The 17941-nt window shown below is 41.3% G+C and overlaps 1 protein-coding gene across 8 annotated transcripts in view; it reads right to left on the bottom strand.

Moving 5' to 3' along the window:
- Nucleotides 1-17941, bottom strand: part of TBC1D4 (TBC1 domain family member 4) — a 300990-nt gene that overhangs the window by 82378 nt on the left and 200671 nt on the right. For 4 of the 8 annotated variants that reach the window (XM_063952941.1, XM_063952938.1, XM_063952942.1 and 1 more), the window contains 2 exons: nucleotides 7360-7520; nucleotides 882-1091 (listed from right to left, as the gene is read on the bottom strand). In XM_063952941.1, coding sequence (XP_063809011.1) covers nucleotides 882-1091; nucleotides 7360-7520 — 371 coding nt within the window. Of the gene's footprint in view, nucleotides 1-881; nucleotides 1092-7359; nucleotides 7524-17941 lie in introns of all 8 variants that reach the window. The other 4 variants (XM_063952940.1, XM_063952937.1, XM_063952939.1 and 1 more) reach the window with 1 other exon arrangement.

A 17941-nucleotide genomic window follows, 5' to 3' on the forward strand; every position in this document is an offset into this window, starting at 1 on the left:
GTGGTGCCGTGGTGTTCTACTCCACTCCTCCTCCCTCTATTGCAAGGGTGAGCTCAGCCGATATGTATCGGCCACCTGGGCTGGTGGTATATTGGGACACCTAAGATTGCAGCTGCACAGTGCGGCAGACACAATGCCGCAGCCTAAGGGTTCTACTCCACACAACACGGCTCGGCCAGCTCCTCTGCTCTCTGAAGCGGTGGCTGTCAATGCTGTCATTAGATAGGAACCAAGAATAGGAGAAGCCAAGGAGGGATATTATAAGATGCATGCTGAAGATACCCCATGACAGCAATAACTTTAAAGGTAAGCTTTTGTCCTGAGAAATGCTGACTCACGTGTAACTGCTGCAAGCATCTGCTGGTGCCTTTTTGTATATAGTAGAAAAGTTTTTAATTGCATTTCCTACACCATATTTAGAGTAACGTGGGTTCACATGCGGTGACAAATATGTTAACTAAAAAAAGAAACTGACTGCAAATAGTTACAGTAATCGCTGTGATTTAAAAATGCTGCTGTCAAAGATAGAGCCGAACAATAATAAATTAATAGCAACGCACCAGGTTCATCCTTCTCATTAGGATTATTTTTATTATTTGTGATTTTTATTATAATATCCTTCGTTTTCTGTGTGTAATGTGAATGTTACTATGGTTGATTTAAAACATTTTTTTTATAATTTCAAGCTTCTAAGTGTCTTATTTACAACTATATCTTTCTTAACTAATTTGTAGGACATAGCTAGAAAGATACATACAAAAAAGAATGCAAATTTGTCACTGCATCTTTCTTGTTTGCTTAAAAAAGACAGATTTGCAGATTTTTTCCTGAAGAGGGGGACGTAGACCAAATAAGTTTGGGACCCTCTGTTCTAGACTAACCTTCAAGTTTCAGGTTCTCCTTTTCCATTCTCAGCAATAAGATCTGTTGATGTATTGCTTTCCTCCATAACCTCTGAAGGTCTTCAGAATTTCGTTTCCCATCAAAACTGTCTGTATCGTTGTCGTCCTGAAGAGGAGTTACTAGAGGGTCCTCTTCCATAGTAGGAGGGAGAGGGGATAATGGCAGCAAATCATTTACATCTAAATGATCTAAAAGAATAAAGATACAGAACATTCACCATCATTTCCATGGTGTAATATCTTGCAAACAAAGTACCACATTCCTCTTAACTCATGTCTGGTGTATTGTTCAGACAAGGAGAACTTATACTATGTCACTAACAAGGGGAAATACACTAAGTCACACAAGCGACTTCCTTTTTATGTTTTATATATAAACATTCTGGCACTTCTTGTTTTCGTGACAGATTTAGATCCTATTTTCAGCATTTCTGGGTAGAATGTATGATCTAATGCAGGAGTGACACCTCATAATGTGGTACCACTTTTGAAATGACTAGCGCTATACCTACAGAGCCAACAAAATGTACCCAATTTCTCTAATAGCTGTGCAGAAAATGTTTATATTGACTTTGATGCTAGTATATTTGTATATTGAGTGAGCTCATAATGGGAATATAGCAGTAACATTTTTTTATTTTTTTTTATATTAAATTATTAACATCTTTCCATGCTGGGTTTAAACTTTACATTAGAACCATTAGTGCTCCCCTTAGGATTCCAGCCCCAGCGCAGAGGTATAAGTTATCACCAGAAAGAAGTCTGTAAAGGGTTCACACAAATCAAATCAAATATAACTTTGATTGAATATAATTCATGTATTTAATGTTTATCACATATATTTAAAAACAGTAAAATATTTTGCATAAAAATATAATAGTAGAGAATGTGAATAGATTGCAAAAGAGTGAAAAATATTAAACGTCTCATCTGTGTGTATGTGTTGCATCTTATTGTACAGTATAATGTATTGTATATTTGTATACGTTTAAAGTAACAAAGTTAAGAATTGGTAACATTGTTACAATTCTTCCAGAGTTTGGCTGAGTAACATAGAAATATAGAATTTGACGGCAGATAAGAACCACTTAGCCCATCTAATCTGCCCCTTTTTTAATTCTTTAGGCAATCTCAAACCCTTTTGAACCTTAGTTCCTTGTAAGAATAGTAATATGCCTATCCCATGCATGTTTAAATTTCTCTACTGCCTTAGCCTCTACCACCTCTGACGGGAGGCTATTTCACTTTTCCACTACCCTTTCTGTGAAGTAATTTTTCCTTACATTTCCCCTGAACCTGTCTCCCTCCAGTTTCAGTGTCTGTCCTCGAGTTCTAAAACTTATCTTCCTTTGAAGAAAGTCTCCCTCCTGTACTTTGTTAAAACCCTTGTTATATCTGAAAGTTTCTATCACGTCCCTCCTTTCTGTTCTCTGCTCCAAACTATACATGTTAAGATCTTTAAGTCTTTCCGGGTAAGTTTTGTGATGTAGGCCATGCACCATTTTAGTTGCCCTTCTTTGTATGCTCTCTGATTTATTTATATCATTCTGGAGATATGGTCTCCAGAACTGGACACAGTATTCCAGATGAGGCCATACCAATGACCTATACAGTAGTATTATTATTTCTTTTTTTCTGCTGCTGATTCCTCTACCTATTCAACCAAGCATTTGACTTGCCTTTCTCATTGCTTTGTTGCATTGCTTTCCTGACTTTAAGTCACTCAAAATAGTGACTCCTAAATCCCTTTCCTCCTCAGTGGTTTCCATTATAGTACCTTGATAACATATTTAGCCTTTGGGTTTTTGAGACCCAAGTGCATGATTTGGCATTATTTAGCATGAAACTGTAGTTGCCACGTTCTTGACCATTTCTCAAGTCTACCTAGATCATCAGTCATTTGTTTTACCCCTCCTGGTGTGTCTATCCTGTTGCATATCTTTGTGTCATCTGCAAAAAGGCATGCTTTCCCTTCAATACCATTTGCAATGTCACCAACAAAGATGTTAAAGAGCACTGGTCCAAGTACAGATCCCTGGGGTACTCCACTGGTAAAATTTCCCTCCACAGAATGCACTCCATTTACTACAACTGTCTGTTTCCTATCCTGCAACAAGGTTCTTATCCATTTAACTGTTTTATAATCCAATCCCATATTCTCAAGTTTATTTAGCAGTCTGCGATGTGGGACAGTGTCAAATGCCTTACTAAAGTCTAGATATGCTACATCTACAGCCCCCCGCTTCCCCCCCATGATCTATTATTGAAGTCAAAGAAGTCAATAAGATTTGTTTGGCATGATCACCCGCGAGTAAATCCATGCTGTTTTGGATCCTGTAAATTAATTTAAGATATTACACTACTCTTTCTTGTATTAGTGTTTCCATTACTTTCCCTATGACTGGTGTAAGGCTTACTGGTCTGTAGTTACTTGCTTCTTCCTTGCTTCCGCTTTTGTGCAGTGGAACTACTTTTGCTCTTTTCCAGTCCTCTGGAACTGTACCTGTATCTAGTTGGTTGAATAATTCTGTTAATGGTACTACCAGAACATCTTTAAGCTCTTTTAGTATCCTTAGATGTATCCCATCTGGTCCCATTGATTTATCCACTTTCAGTTTTGAGAGTTCTGTTAGGACCTTCTTCTTTGTACTTTCATCTACCTTATTTTTATGCATGTCCTTGCAACTTATCTGTAACCGTAGTGAATACTGAGCAAAAGTAATTATTTAAATGATCTGCTATTGCCTTGTCTCCCTCCATCAAGTTATCAATCTCTGTCTTAAGTCTTATTATTCCTCCATTTAATTTTCTCCTTTCACTTACAGTATATACTTAAAAAAAGGTTTGCTCCCTTTAGCTACTGACTGGGCCATTTTCTCGTCAGCTTGTGCATTTGCATGCCTGATCACTTTCTTAGCCTCTTTGTCATTATTATTTTGAGTCTGTTTATATTTCCTAAAGGCCATCTTTTTTGCTTTCACACTAGTTGATACTTCTTTTGTGAACCACACTGGGTTCCTTTTCAAGGTGCTTTTTCTAACCCTTTTGATACAAAGGTCTGTTGTCTTTAGTATTGCACTTTTTAGTCTTTCCCACCTCTCCTGCACTCCTTTCAAGTTCCTCCAGTCTGCCAATGAATCACTTAAACATCTCCCCATTTTTGCAAAGTAAGCCTTACTAAAATCCAACACCTTTGTTTTTGTGTGACAGAAGCTGGGTCTTATCTTTATAATAAACCATACTGCTTGATGATCACTGGATCCTAGGTGTTCACCCACATATATGTCTGATATCCTGTCACCATTGCTGAGTATTAAATCTAATATTGAGTCTTTGCGAGTGGGTTCCCTCGCCAATTGTTTGAGAGATGCTCCCTGTAGGGAATTTAGAAATTTGTCACTTCTAGTTGAGCTTGCAAAAAACTCCTCCCAATTTACATCAGGTAGATTAAAGTCTCCCATGATTATAACCTCTCCATTTAGTTATTTTTGTGATGTTCAGCAATAGGTTCCTGTCCAAATCCTGCCCCTGTCCTGATGGTTTACAGATCACCCCAGTGCGAATAATGTCCTTCGCCCCTGTTTCCAGGGTGACCCAAAGTGCCTCAGTTTTCTCTTCAATATTTTGTATTAAAGTAGCAGTTATGCTTTTTTTCACACGCAATGCTATCCCTCCTCTGATTCTTCCCATTCATCTTTCCGAAATAAATTGTATCCTGGTATAGCTATGTCCCAGTTACGTTTCTCACTGCACCATGACTCTGTAATTGTCACAATATCTAGGTCATCCCTTGTCAATATCGCAATTAGCTCTGGAATTTTGTCTCCTAAGCTCCTAGCATTTGCACACATATGTTTAAGAATTTTGTTTGTGCATTTGTTATTAGTAGTCATGTTCAGACAGTACAAAGAAAAAAAAGTCAAGTTTAAATTTGATAGTACCTGTTTGGTGATGTTATTCAATTTTTTTTTTTTTTAATGTTCAGAATTCACTTTGTTTTTACAACATGGCTGCATCTCACTAAATATAACAATATAGTAAATCTGTTTAAAACAGGCTACATCTGACCACAAATGACCAAAGCATATAATTAGCTCTGTGTTTGAGTAGACACCAGGCTGCATGCAACAATAAACTGTGATTCACTTTACAACTTCCCTACAAAAACAATACCAATTATAAGCAATTCATTAACTCAAACTTGAAAAATATACAAGAGTTTGCATAAGAGAGAAATATAGTGAGCGGATTGGAAATGTCTTTCCATAGCTCAAAAACATAGATGTTAATTTGTTTGTTGCCGCTTGAGAACTGGATACACACTATAAGATATGTTGTATGCATTGGTGGCTCCAGAGGTGGGGCTGCAGCATTGTCTAAAATTTAACTAGGGGAGCCACACCAACTGCCACCCTCCAAGCACTGCCACACATCCCCGGCTGGGCCTGGAAGTTGGTGTGGCTCCCCTATTTGAATTTTGGACTGTGCCGATTGGAACAATATATTGTACACATCGTACAGTGTGTACCCCCAATCCATCCATTTTTAAATCGTCCTATTGGATGTGCAGCACGTCTAATTGGACGATTCCATGGATGACTGTGGTATTGTTACATATAGCAGGTAACAATACATCATGATGTCGAACAGCAGATCATTTAATGTGTATGGCAGATGTGATGTATTGTTAAAGCGCATTGCCACGTTGCTGGGTTACACCATCACATGGTATGTACACAGCCTTAAAGCTACCAAAGTTAATGTTTTTCTGTTAAAGGAAAGCACACATTCACTTTACATCGAATACAAGAATATATTGGTATATTTATATAAATATCACTCCGTGCTGATTTGCCAGTTATTACAAAAAGACTTCTGTTTAAATTAGCCAGTCATATAGCTCCATACATTGTATCTATCAACAAGATATCCCTTGAAATGTTCATATAAAATAGGGCTAGATACAGATTAAGGAGTCACATTTTAGGAAAAAAACTGGTAATATTCCCTCTATTTTGCGTTCATATAGACCCTACTAGTCCAAAAATATACACTTATTATTTTATGTATGAAAATTTGTGCATTTGCATTGACATAATTTTGTTCAGTTTATGTAGAAGGAATTATAGTGTAACGTAGTAAGTTTATAGATAATGCATATATATTTGTAACAAATATAAGTTTAATATTAAAGTCTGCCTTTGCAAGGTAACAACAAAGCAAGCATCAGATTGTGTAACCTACTATTGTCACGTAATCCCTAAAGATAGAGGAATATGCTGAGGACTTGCTGCTATATATTGTGAACTATAAGTGAAGACTACTACACAAATTTGCCTGAATTTAAACAAATGGGACGATCCTTGTGAAGATATGAACTGGGGAAATCAACAGATTTGTATTTCCTATCTATCATAAACCAGCTTTTGTAAAAATGTTGACAAGCACAATGAAGACCCCGAAACACAGGCACTGTGAGGCCAACAAGTCTAATTAAAGCATTGCATGCACGCTGGAAGTACAACTGTACACATGGTGATTTACGATCGTGTTTACAACTGTACTGCTGGCGCACGTGAAATGCTTTAAGTATCATTTTACATGTGTGGATGCCAGTGTTAGGTTTAGCTGCCATCCTGGGGGTTAGGCTGTAATGGGGAATGAAGAGGTAGGCTGTGGGAAAGGGTGGTTAGAGTTAGTCATTACCGGGGGTAGAGTGCGACCATTGGGATACCGTGTGTCGGCATTGTGAACACCGGCATCCCATCGGCCGGTCCTGTTATGCCCTTATCTGACTATATGACTGAAAAATGGGAAGCATAGACATACATGGATGCAGAACAAATACTGCAGGTACACAAGCAATACACTTCAATGATATGAATATCAAATTGACAGAAAAAAAATGCAAACCTTAGTGAACATAGCATTTTTATGAAGAAAAGACATCTGTGACCAATACACTTATTTATGATCTTTTTTTTTTTTTAAACCACAGTTTTATTTAATTAGGGTAGCAGCATGGCATGTGCAAATAACAAAGTGCATACTTGCTTTTTATTACACCAAGAAAGCGCTAGCAATACAGGGAATAATTTATTACAGAAGAGAAGTAATGCCAGAATAAAGGGATACGTAAACACATCACCAGGATATCAGAGTAATGCTGCCCATACGCCTAAAGCTTTATTGTCAGATCTGGACAGTTGGAATGAAAATCTGGCAATGGATGAGCGCAAATGACAGATGGCCATTTGCTCCGAAATGCCGAAAAAAAATGACAAAAAAATGGACGTGGATTTAACCAATTTCTCTGTTTGACCATTTCGGTTTGTTTTCCAGTGTTTGGGAGCAAATGGTCAATTGTCATTTGCTATCATCCATTACCAGATTTTCATTCCAACCGGCCAGATCGGACAATAAATCTGTAGGTGTATGGCCAGCTTAAGTCCCTTACCTCTGTGTTGCATATCTGAGGAAGATTTGACCATTGGTGAAGCTACCCTGAGGAAAATCTGCTGACGCCACGATATTCGTCGAGGTGTGTGAGATGTTCCAGTAACATTTAAGGAATCATTACTGCAAGAAGGGAACGTCTTCCTCCTACCTTCAAATTCACTGCTGGAAAACATTAATAACATTAATAACATGAAACAATGAAAAATACTGTGAATAGCATGGGAACAGCTAGATTGCTTGACATTCTCGGTTTTCATAAATGACTTCATAGTGTAATCTCATGCACATTTAATTCAAATACAAAGGGGTATATTTACTAAGCTCCCGATTTTGACCGAGATGCCGTTTTTTCTTCAAAGTGTCATCTCGGTTAATCTCGGTCATTTACTAAACACTAATCACGGCAGTGATGAGGGCATTCGTAATTTTTTGCAAGTTCAGGTAAAAAATTACGAATGAATACACCATCGGTCAAAACGCGGCTGTTTAAGTATGAATCTCGGTCATTTACTAAGAAGTGCAAAGCCAAAAAAGAACAAACACTGCCGTGAAAAATTTCAACTCGTAAAAAAGTGCTAAAAAAAAACAGAACTTTTTTTTAAATTCGTGATTGGATAGGCATGCACGGATCCATGAGATCCGTGCATGTATATCAGTGGGAAGGGGTGGGAAAGTGCTTATTTTTTAAAAAAAAATTGCGTGGGGTCCCCCCTCCTAAGCATATCCAGCCTCGGGCTCTTTGAGCCGATCCTGGTTGCAGAAATATGGTGAAAAAAATGACAGGGGTTCCCCCATATTTAAGCAACCAGCATCGGGCTCTGCGCCTGGTCCTGGTCCCAAAAATACGGGGGACAAAAAGAGTAGGGGTCCCCCGTATTTTTAAAACCAGCACCGGGCTCCACTAGCTGGACAGATAATGCCACAGCCGGGGGTCACTTTTATACAGCGCCCTGCGGCCGTGGCATCAAAAATCCAACTAGTCACCCCTGGCCGGGGTACCCTGGGGGAGTGGGAACCCCTTCAATCAAGGGGTCCCCCCCCCCAGCCACCCAAGGGCCAGGGGTGAAGCCCGAGGCTGTCCCCCCCCATCCAATGGGCTGCGGATGGGAGGGCTGATAGCCTTTGTTGTAAAATAAAAGATATTGTTTTTAGTAGCAGTACTACAAGTCCCAGCAAGCCTCCCCCGCATGCTGGTACTTGGAGAACCACAAGTACCAGCATGCGGCGGAAAAACGGGCCCGCTGGTACCTGTAGTACTACTACTAAAAAAATACCCAAAAAAACACAAGACACACACACCGTGAAAGTATAATTTTATTACATACATACACACATACATACATACTTACCTTATGTTCCCACGCAGGTCGGTCCTCTTCTCCAGTAGAATCCAAGGGGTACCTGTTGAATAAATTCTACTCACGAGATCCAGGGGTCCAGGCTCCTCGGCAAATCCAGGGATAATCCACGTACTTGAATAAAACAAAAAAACGGTTGCCCGACCACGAACTGAAAGGTGACCCATGTTTGCACATGGGTCACCTTCCCACGAATGCCAGAAACACACTTTGCCTTCTGGCTAAGTGGGTTTCTTCAGCCAATCAGGGAGCGCCACGTTGTAGCACTCTCCTGATCAGCTGTGTGCTGCTGTCCTCACTGACAGGCGGCACACGGCAGTGTTACAATGTAGCGCCTATGCGCTACATTGTAACCAATGATGGGAACTTTCTGCCCTGCGGTTGACCTAAAGTGACGTCACCGCTGAGCAGAAAGTTCCCATCATTGGTTACAATGTAGCGCATAGGCGCTACATTGTAACACTGCCGTGTGCCGCCTGTCAGTGAGGACAGGAGCACACAGCTGATCAGGAGAGTGCTACAACGTGGCACTCCCTGATTGGCTGAAGAAACCCACTTAGCCAGAAGGCAAAGTGTGTTTCTGGCATTCGTGGGAAGGTGACCAATGTGCAAACATGGGTCACCTTTCAGTTCGTGGTCGGGCAACCGTTTTTTTGTTTTATTCAAGTACGTGGATTATCCCTGGATTTGCCGAGGAGCCTGGACCCCTGGATCTCGTGAGTAGAATTTATTCAACAGGTACCCCTTGGATTCTACTGGAGAAGAGGACCGACCTGCGTGGGAACATAAGGTAAGTATGTATGTATGTGTGTATGTATGTAATAAAATTATACTTTCACGGTGTGTGTGTCTTGTGTTTATTTGGGTATTTTTTTAGTGGTAGTACTACAGGTACCAGCGGGCCCGTTTTTCCGCCGCATGCTGGTACTTGTGGTTCTCCAAGTACCAGCATGCGGGGGAGGCTTGCTGGGACTTGTAGTACTGCTACTAAAAACAATATCTTTTATTTTACAACAAAGGCTATCAGCCCTCCCATCCGCAGCCCATTGGATGGGGGGGGACAGCCTCGGGCTTCACCCCTGGCCCTTGGGTGGCTGGGGGGGGGGGACCCCTTGATTGAAGGGGTTCCCACTCCCCCAGGGTACCCCGGCCAGGGGTGACTAGTTGGATTTTTGATGCCACGGCCGCAGGGCGCTGTATAAAAGTGACCCCCGGCTGTGGCATTATCTGTCCAGCTAGTGGAGCCCGGTGCTGGTTTTAAAAATACGGGGGACCCCTACTCTTTTTGTCCCCCGTATTTTTGGGACCAGGACCAGGCGCAGAGCCCGATGCTGGTTGCTTAAATATGGGGGAACCCCTGTCATTTTTTTCCCCATATTTTTGCAACCAGGATCGGCTCAAAGAGCCCGAGGCTGGTTATGCTTAGGAGGGGGGACCCCACGCATTTTTTTTTATTATTTTACAGTGTTTAATTAAAAAAAAAAAAAAAACCCCAGCACGGATCACACAGATCCGGCCGAGATTGATTGTAAAAAAAAACGGCAGTGTTTTGCTAATCACTGCCGTAAAAATAGGTAAAAAAAAACGAATGACATCGACATCGGAAGAAAAGAAAAACCCGAATACGACAGCTTAGTAAATCCATCGTAATCAATTCAAAAAGTTGCAGTTTTACACTGTCGATGTCATTCGTGATTGAACTTTGACCTTTTTTCGGAAATTACGAATCTTAGTAAATTTACCCCATAGTGTTAATTAAATTGTAGTTGAACCTCTAGATTAGTGGTGCTCAAACTTTTCCACCGGCATTTCCCCTCCCCCATTATCATCAAGAACCTGGTATCTCCTGCATGGAATTCACTGATCCACTAACACTTTCCTACTATTTTTGATTACAGCTAACAGGCTTAGCTGCAAATATTAAACACATTGTTGTACTTCTTACCTATTAATCTGAAGAACTACATACCCTTACTGAGTTTCAAATACACATACTATATTATGTAATGCGTGAGTTTTCGCTGTGTTTGTCTAACTATGAAAGAGAGCATCACCTAAAATGAACCCAAGCCTCAGCAATACAGCCTAGGTTACAGTTTGAGAACCACCGCTCTAGATAATGAATTAGGTTGCACGATACTGACCCATAATTACAGAGTACAGTTATATGCCCAAGCAGAACAGTTAAGAACAAGACAATTGTAATTACCCATGTTCCCTTACTTCATAGGTCCTGTAGCAAAATATCTCAAATCTATATTTAGCTTAATTACGTTTAATTAAAAATAGAACATATAATGGGCTGGTGGATGTCAGTAAAACGGTCTATTCAATGAAAATCACAGTTATTGTTTGAAACAAAGTTACTGGTTATTGGAATCTATGTAAACTAAAATTATATTATAGGCATGCATTTAGTCTAGAAAATTAGCACTAGTTATATATTTAAATTGTAACTCTCCTGGGGACACCAAACATGGTAGCCCTAACCTTAATATGATACTTATTTAAAAATGCAAACATACATGATTGCTCCACCAAAAAAAAAAAATGTAGAGTAGAAAAACAAAATACCTTTCTAAACACTTTGTTATAAAAAAAATACAGAACTTTTCTTTTTTCTGCAAATATTTATAATTTATTTATTACCAGTTATTTATATAGTCCACACATATTCCGCAGCGCTTTACAGAGAATATTTGGCCATTCACATCAGTCCCTGCCCAAGTGGAGCTTACACTATATATTCCCTACCACATGTACACAAACATTTTGTTTGACCCAATTAACCTACCAGTAAATTTTTGGATTGTGGGAGGAAACCGGAGCACCCGGAGGAAACCCATGCAAGCACAGGGAGAATATACAAACTCCACACAGTAGGGCTAAGTCGGTCCCTAACTGCTGTGAGGCAGTACTGCTAACCATTACATCGTCTGTGCTGCCCACTACTGAATAAGACATGTATTTGTAATAGCAAGTCATTAGTGATAGTTTAATTTTTCTATCCCTCTGGACTTCAGAGATTGTAATAATGGTATAAAACGGTATAATGGTTTAACCTACTTTGTTGTAACAGATCACGTTCAGAAACAAAGTCGGTCAAACCCCGCATGGGCTTACAGAATCTGGTTTTGGGTTCCTCACAGACTGTGAGTTATGCAGTACATTTATTAACCACCAACTGTTAAGTGTCTAAGAACCACATAACAATTGCACTTGGGATTGCTAAACAATTAAACTTGGGAGACCCAGAACAATGGCACAGTAACTCTTATGGTTCCAGCTGAAAAGCTACTGTACAATCTGACCATCATAAGTACAGAAACTGCTCATACTTTATCACACGCAAGTCTTTGAATAGATAATTATTTTGTATTAATACGCCCTGTGACAACTTCTAACTCTAGTGACTGCCATCTCCTTCAATACTCTACCCCAGTGGTTCCCAAACTGAGTGCCATGGTGGGTGCATGGGTGCCACGAGTTGGTGCTCCAGGAGAATATAGAATAATTTATGGTCAATGTGATTGGCAGCCACCAGCACTGCTTTTGCCTATCATAAAGTATGTGGACAAACATAAGTGCAACCCTGTCCACCACATAACTGAACCTAAGGATGACAATTACTCAATAAGAAATTTGGCCAAGGGGTGCAGGTAAAAAAAAATGCTGATTCTCTATGGCGCTGTGATCCAAGAAAGTTCGGGAACTCCATTCAAATCTTCCTAACCTTACAAATGCACATTTGTGTGTCTCCCACAGAGGTGCATTCCCCTGTTCCCTTCTTGTGACTTCTGTTGGTACATCCGGAGACTCAGTACTATTATCCACCTACATGTTCTGTATGGGTTGGGTACGAAATCCCATCAGTCGGGAGTCAGAAGACCGACAGTGGATTCCCGGCACATCCTGGTTACTATTTTAACCCTACCCTAACCCACTCCTCCCGCAGAATATATATATATATAGATAGATAGATAGATAGATAGATAGATAGATAGAGAGAGAGAGAGAGAGACAAAAAAGGGCACGCTCCAGATTTCCATATAGACAGCAATCAATTTATGGCTTAAAATTGCATATTCAACTCAAACGTTTTCAGTCCATCCAGACCATCCTCAGGAGTCACTGCAACATAGTAAGTATTGGATGTATTTCTCACCACAGTCCAGCAGCGAGATGAGAAATACATCCAATATTTACTATGTTGCAGTGACTCCTGAGGATGGTCTGGATGGACCGAAAACGTTTGAGTTGAATATGCAATTTTAAGCAATAAATTGATTGCTGTCTATATGGAAATCTGGTGCGTGCCCCTTTTTGTATCTCTATATGCCAATACTTTGTTGTATTGTGGGTGACACCCCAGTGGATATAATATGGAAGATGAAAGTGCGGCCTAGCAAGGAGAGATAGATAGATAGATAGATAGATAGATAGATAGATAGATAGATAGATAGATAGATAGATAGATATTAGACAAACTAGTGTATGGATCGACATTCCTGTAGTTTGCGAATATGCTCTGGTGCCCTCCGACAATAATGGACACTCCGTGGACACAAACTCAGCGAGACTCGGAGACTTTCAAACAACAAAATATATTTCACAACATCACAGCAAACACCAACGTTTCGGGGCCGTTGCGGCCCTTTGTCAAGGTGAATACCCTTGTTACCTTGGTTATTCACCTTGACAAAGGGGCGCAACGGCCCGAAATGTTGGTGTTTGCTGTGACGTTGTGAAATATATTTTGTCGTTTGAAAGTCTCAGAGTGCCGCTGAGTTTGTGTCCATGGAGTATATATATATATATATATATATATATATATATATATATCTGACCACTTTTAAGATTCAGTATATAGAACTACAGTTATAAACAATGAAAACTTCAACCATGTGACTGAAACACACATTAGAAAATTCCAAGTCATTATGTCACTATTTCACACCACCCCCAACTATGATGGCTTTGTGCTGGAGGGGACTTTTATGAGGAAGCGCAACCTAAAAATGATTGTAAACATTCCTCCATCAGTTCTATAGCCATCTCTCTGGCTGGAGCTGCATGTTTACATCTTCTAAAGTGGAAAGAAATGTGCAGGATATGCAGAGAATAAGAAAAAGGCATGATGTGACACCGTTGGCCAACCAGTAGCCCACGTGCAATATACAGTTCTCCTACGCACCATCTGTGGCTTACTACTTAAAGGTCACCTCGAAGCTGCATCAACAACATAAAAATAAAAAAAGCAACAGGGATTAGTAATTACTTTTTTCTAAACAAAATAACATTCCTTTTCCTCTCTCGCTCTCTTTCTCCTTCTTTTCACTCAGTGAATGAGGGATACTCTGTGAGCTCTCCCATGCAGTCCAGAGCCGGTAGCCGCCGCAGCCAGGGACAGCGCTGTCCCTGGCTGTGGTAATGAGGCAACAACACCTGCAACTGTCAAAATCGTATAGTGCCATGCATATTGGCGTGCTATCTTTTAGTTTAGCAGAGCAGATACAGACAGGACGCATAATGAGCGCTGATCCAACATCCCCCTCCCCCCATATCGCTTCATCATACATCTACCCCTACGTTATATCTGTGCATATTATTGGGCATTGCTGATCACTGAAAGGCATTACTATTGTTTGTGGCTTATTAACCTCTTCACTGCTGAGAGTTTTAACCCTTGCGCTGAGGCCATTTTCCAATGTTCGCACATTCACATTCCAACATCAATATCATTGTTTTTATTTTTATGCAGTACCCACACACATTACACGTGTGTTTTTTTCATAAGAGTTTGTTTTTTCAGAAAATACCATTAGTCTTTTTATTCATTCTAGAACATCTAAAAAAAATTGCTAACCCAAATGGCCAAAAAGCATGTTTTTTTACATTTTCGGTGTCTTGATGTAAACACTTCCTCTGTGCAGGAAGAATATGGTAGCCCAACCAGGCATAACATTTTAAAAGCTAAACCACCTACCACATTAAATCAGATATCACTTCTCTTATTTAATACAAGATGGGGGAGATATGAGCTCTAGATCCCGCCCCCCCCAATCTGTGGAAAATTTTCTTCATTGTATACGGTTTCAGTGATTGAGTGGTGATCACCAGGCAATAGCTACTAGTGGGAAACATAATTTAAAAGTGGGGACTCCACGCATTCAAATATGTATGCCCACATGACTGCAGCTGCCATTATGGGTGGTGATAGGAGTGTGCTCCTCCAGTGAGTGGATAATATCCATTTCCCAGAGTGTGATGCATCATTACCTGGTGATCACCAGGCAATACGTATTAGGGGCCCCATCTTTTGAAAGAGGGAACAACCCACTTCCTAAAATGGGTGGCCCTTGGTTATTTGCAGCCAAGTCAGGGGTTATCTTCCTCCATGCCTGGATTACATTATTTTTCTGTAGCACAGGAAGGTAATGTCCACCTGCAAATACATACAGTTTGAAAGATGGCGCTCCCATCTTTCTAGGTGATGTAGTTAGGGAGTTAGAGGGACTAAAAGATACCCCACACACACGATTTTCTTTTACAAGCATTTCTTTTTATCTCATAAATGAGGTACCAAATTCACTTCCCAATAATGAAACAAAAGGAGAAAGGAGTATGTTTGGCAGAGCTAACAATCTACATAAGATATGGGGCACATGGTATAAGGTAATACTTGTTTTGTACAATGTACCAGTCACAGTAAAACTAATGACCGAGCTAGCTTTTGTGCGCAAACAGTGTTTTGTGCAGAAATAATAGGATTTTGATAACCTACCGGTAAATCATTTTCTCCTAGTACGTAGAGGATGCTGGGGACGACATCAAGACCATGGGGTATAGACGGGATCCGCAAGAGACATGGGCACTCTAAAGACTTTTCATTGTGTGTGAACTGGCTCCTCCCTCTATGCCCCTCCTCCAGACCTCAGTTGTAGGAACTGTGCCCAGGGAGACTGACATTTCGAGGAAAAGAAACACTTAACTAGTGGTGAGATATCTACCAACTCACACCCTCAACCATGCCGCACACATGGCATTCAACATAACACACGCCAACAGGCATGAACTAATTGCAGCAACATGCTGAAACCAAGATAACGCAACTTGAGTAACTGTAATAACTAAACTGCAGGAAAAGTACGCACTGGAACGGGCGCCCAGCATCCTCTACGGACTAGGAGAAAAGGATTTACCGGTAGGTTATCAAAATCTTATTTTCTCATACGTCCTAGAGGATGCTGGGGACGACATCAAGACCATGGGGTCTATACCAGAGCTCTAGTACGGGCGGGAGAGTGTGGATGACCCTGCAGCACCGATTGACCAAACTTTAGGTCCTCATCGGCCAAGGTGTCAAACTTGTAGAATTTTGCAAATGTGTTTGACCCTGACCAAGTAGCTGCTCGGCAAAGTTGTAATGCCGAGACCCCCCGGGCAGCCGCCCAGGAGGAGCCCACCTTCCTAGTAGAATGGGCCTTCACCGACATCGGTAACGGCAATCCAGCCGTACAATGTGCTTGCTGAATCGTACCTCTGATCCAGCACGCAATAGTCTGCTTGGAAGCAGGACACCCAATCTTGTTGGGAGCATACAGGACAAACAAAACCTCTGTTTTCCGTATTCGAGCTGTTCTAGCGACATAAATCTTCAAAGCTCTAACCACATCTAGAGACTTTGACTCAGCGAACGTGTCAGTAGCAACTGGCACCACAATAGGTTGGTTTATGTGGAAAGAGGAAACCACCTTTGGAAGAAAATGTTGACGAGTTCTCAACTCTGCCCTATCTTCATGGAAGATCAGGTAAGGGCTCTTGTGAGACAAGGCCCCCAATTCAGACACCCGCTTTGCGGATGCCAACGCCAAAAGCATCACCACTTTCCAAGTGAGAAACTTCAACTCTATTTCTTGTAGAGGCTCAAACCAACCCGATTGAAGGAACTGCAACACCACATTAAGGTCCCATGGTGCCACTGGAGGCACAAATGGAGGCTGGATGTGCAGAACCCCTTTCACGAACGCCTGAACTTCTGGAAAGGAGGCCAATTGTTTTTGAAAGAAAACTTAGAAGGCCGAAATCTGGAACTTGACTGACCCCAATCTAAGGCCCGCATCCACACCAGCCTGCAGAAAATGGAGAAAACGTCCCAACTCAAACTCTTCCGTAGGAGCCTTCTTGGATTCACACCAAGACACATATTTTCTCCAAATACGGTGGTAATGTTTAGACGTTACTACTTTCCTGGCCTGAATAAGAGTGGGGATGACTTCCTTGCGAATACCCTTTCGGGCTAGGATCCGACGCTCAACAGCCATGCCGTCAAACGTAGCCGCGGTAAGTCTTGATACACACACACGGCCCCTGCTGTAGTAGGTCCTCTCGATGAGGAAGAGGACGAGGATCTTCTATGAGCAACTCCTGAAGATCTGGATACCAAGCCCTCCTTGGCCAGTCTGGGGCAATGAAGATTGCTCAAACTCTTGTTCTTATTATTATTTTGAGAACTTTTGGAATAAGTGGAAGTGGAGGGAAAACATATACCGACCGAAACACCCACTGGGTCACCAGTGTATCCACTGCCATTGCTTGAGGGTCTCTCGACCTGGAACAATACCTCTGAAGCTTCTTGTTTAGACGAGATGCCATCATGTCTACTTGAGGTACTCCCCAAAGACTCGTCACCTCTGCGAAGACTTATTGGTGGAGGCCCCATTCTCCTGGATGGAGATCGTGTCTGCTGAGGAAGTCTTCTTCCCAGTTGTCCATTCCCGGAATGAAAATTGATGACAGAGCTCTAACATGTCTTTCTGCCCAGAGGAGAATCCTTGTCACCTCTGCCATTGCCGCTCTGCTTTTCGTTCAGCCTTGCCTGTTTATGTACGCGACTGCTGTTACATTGTCCGACTGGATCTGCACGGGATCTTGAAAAAGATGTACCGCTTGTAGAAGACCGTTGTAAATGGCTCTCATTTCTAGAACGTTTATGTGAAGGCAGGCTTCCTGACTTGACCATTTTCCTTGGAAGCTATCCCCCTGTGTGACAGCTCTCCATCCTCGGAGACTTGCATCTGTGGTTATTAGGACCCAGTCGTGAATCCCAAACCTGCGTCCCTCTAGTAGGTGAGAACTGTGTAGCCACCACAGGAGCGAAATCCTGGCTTTGGGGGACAGGATTATTTTCCTGTGTATGTGTAGGTGGCATCCGGACCACTT

Source organism: Pseudophryne corroboree, chromosome 2 (assembly GCF_028390025.1).
Source record: "Pseudophryne corroboree isolate aPseCor3 chromosome 2, aPseCor3.hap2, whole genome shotgun sequence".
NCBI classification, from domain to species: domain Eukaryota; kingdom Metazoa; phylum Chordata; class Amphibia; order Anura; family Myobatrachidae; genus Pseudophryne; species Pseudophryne corroboree.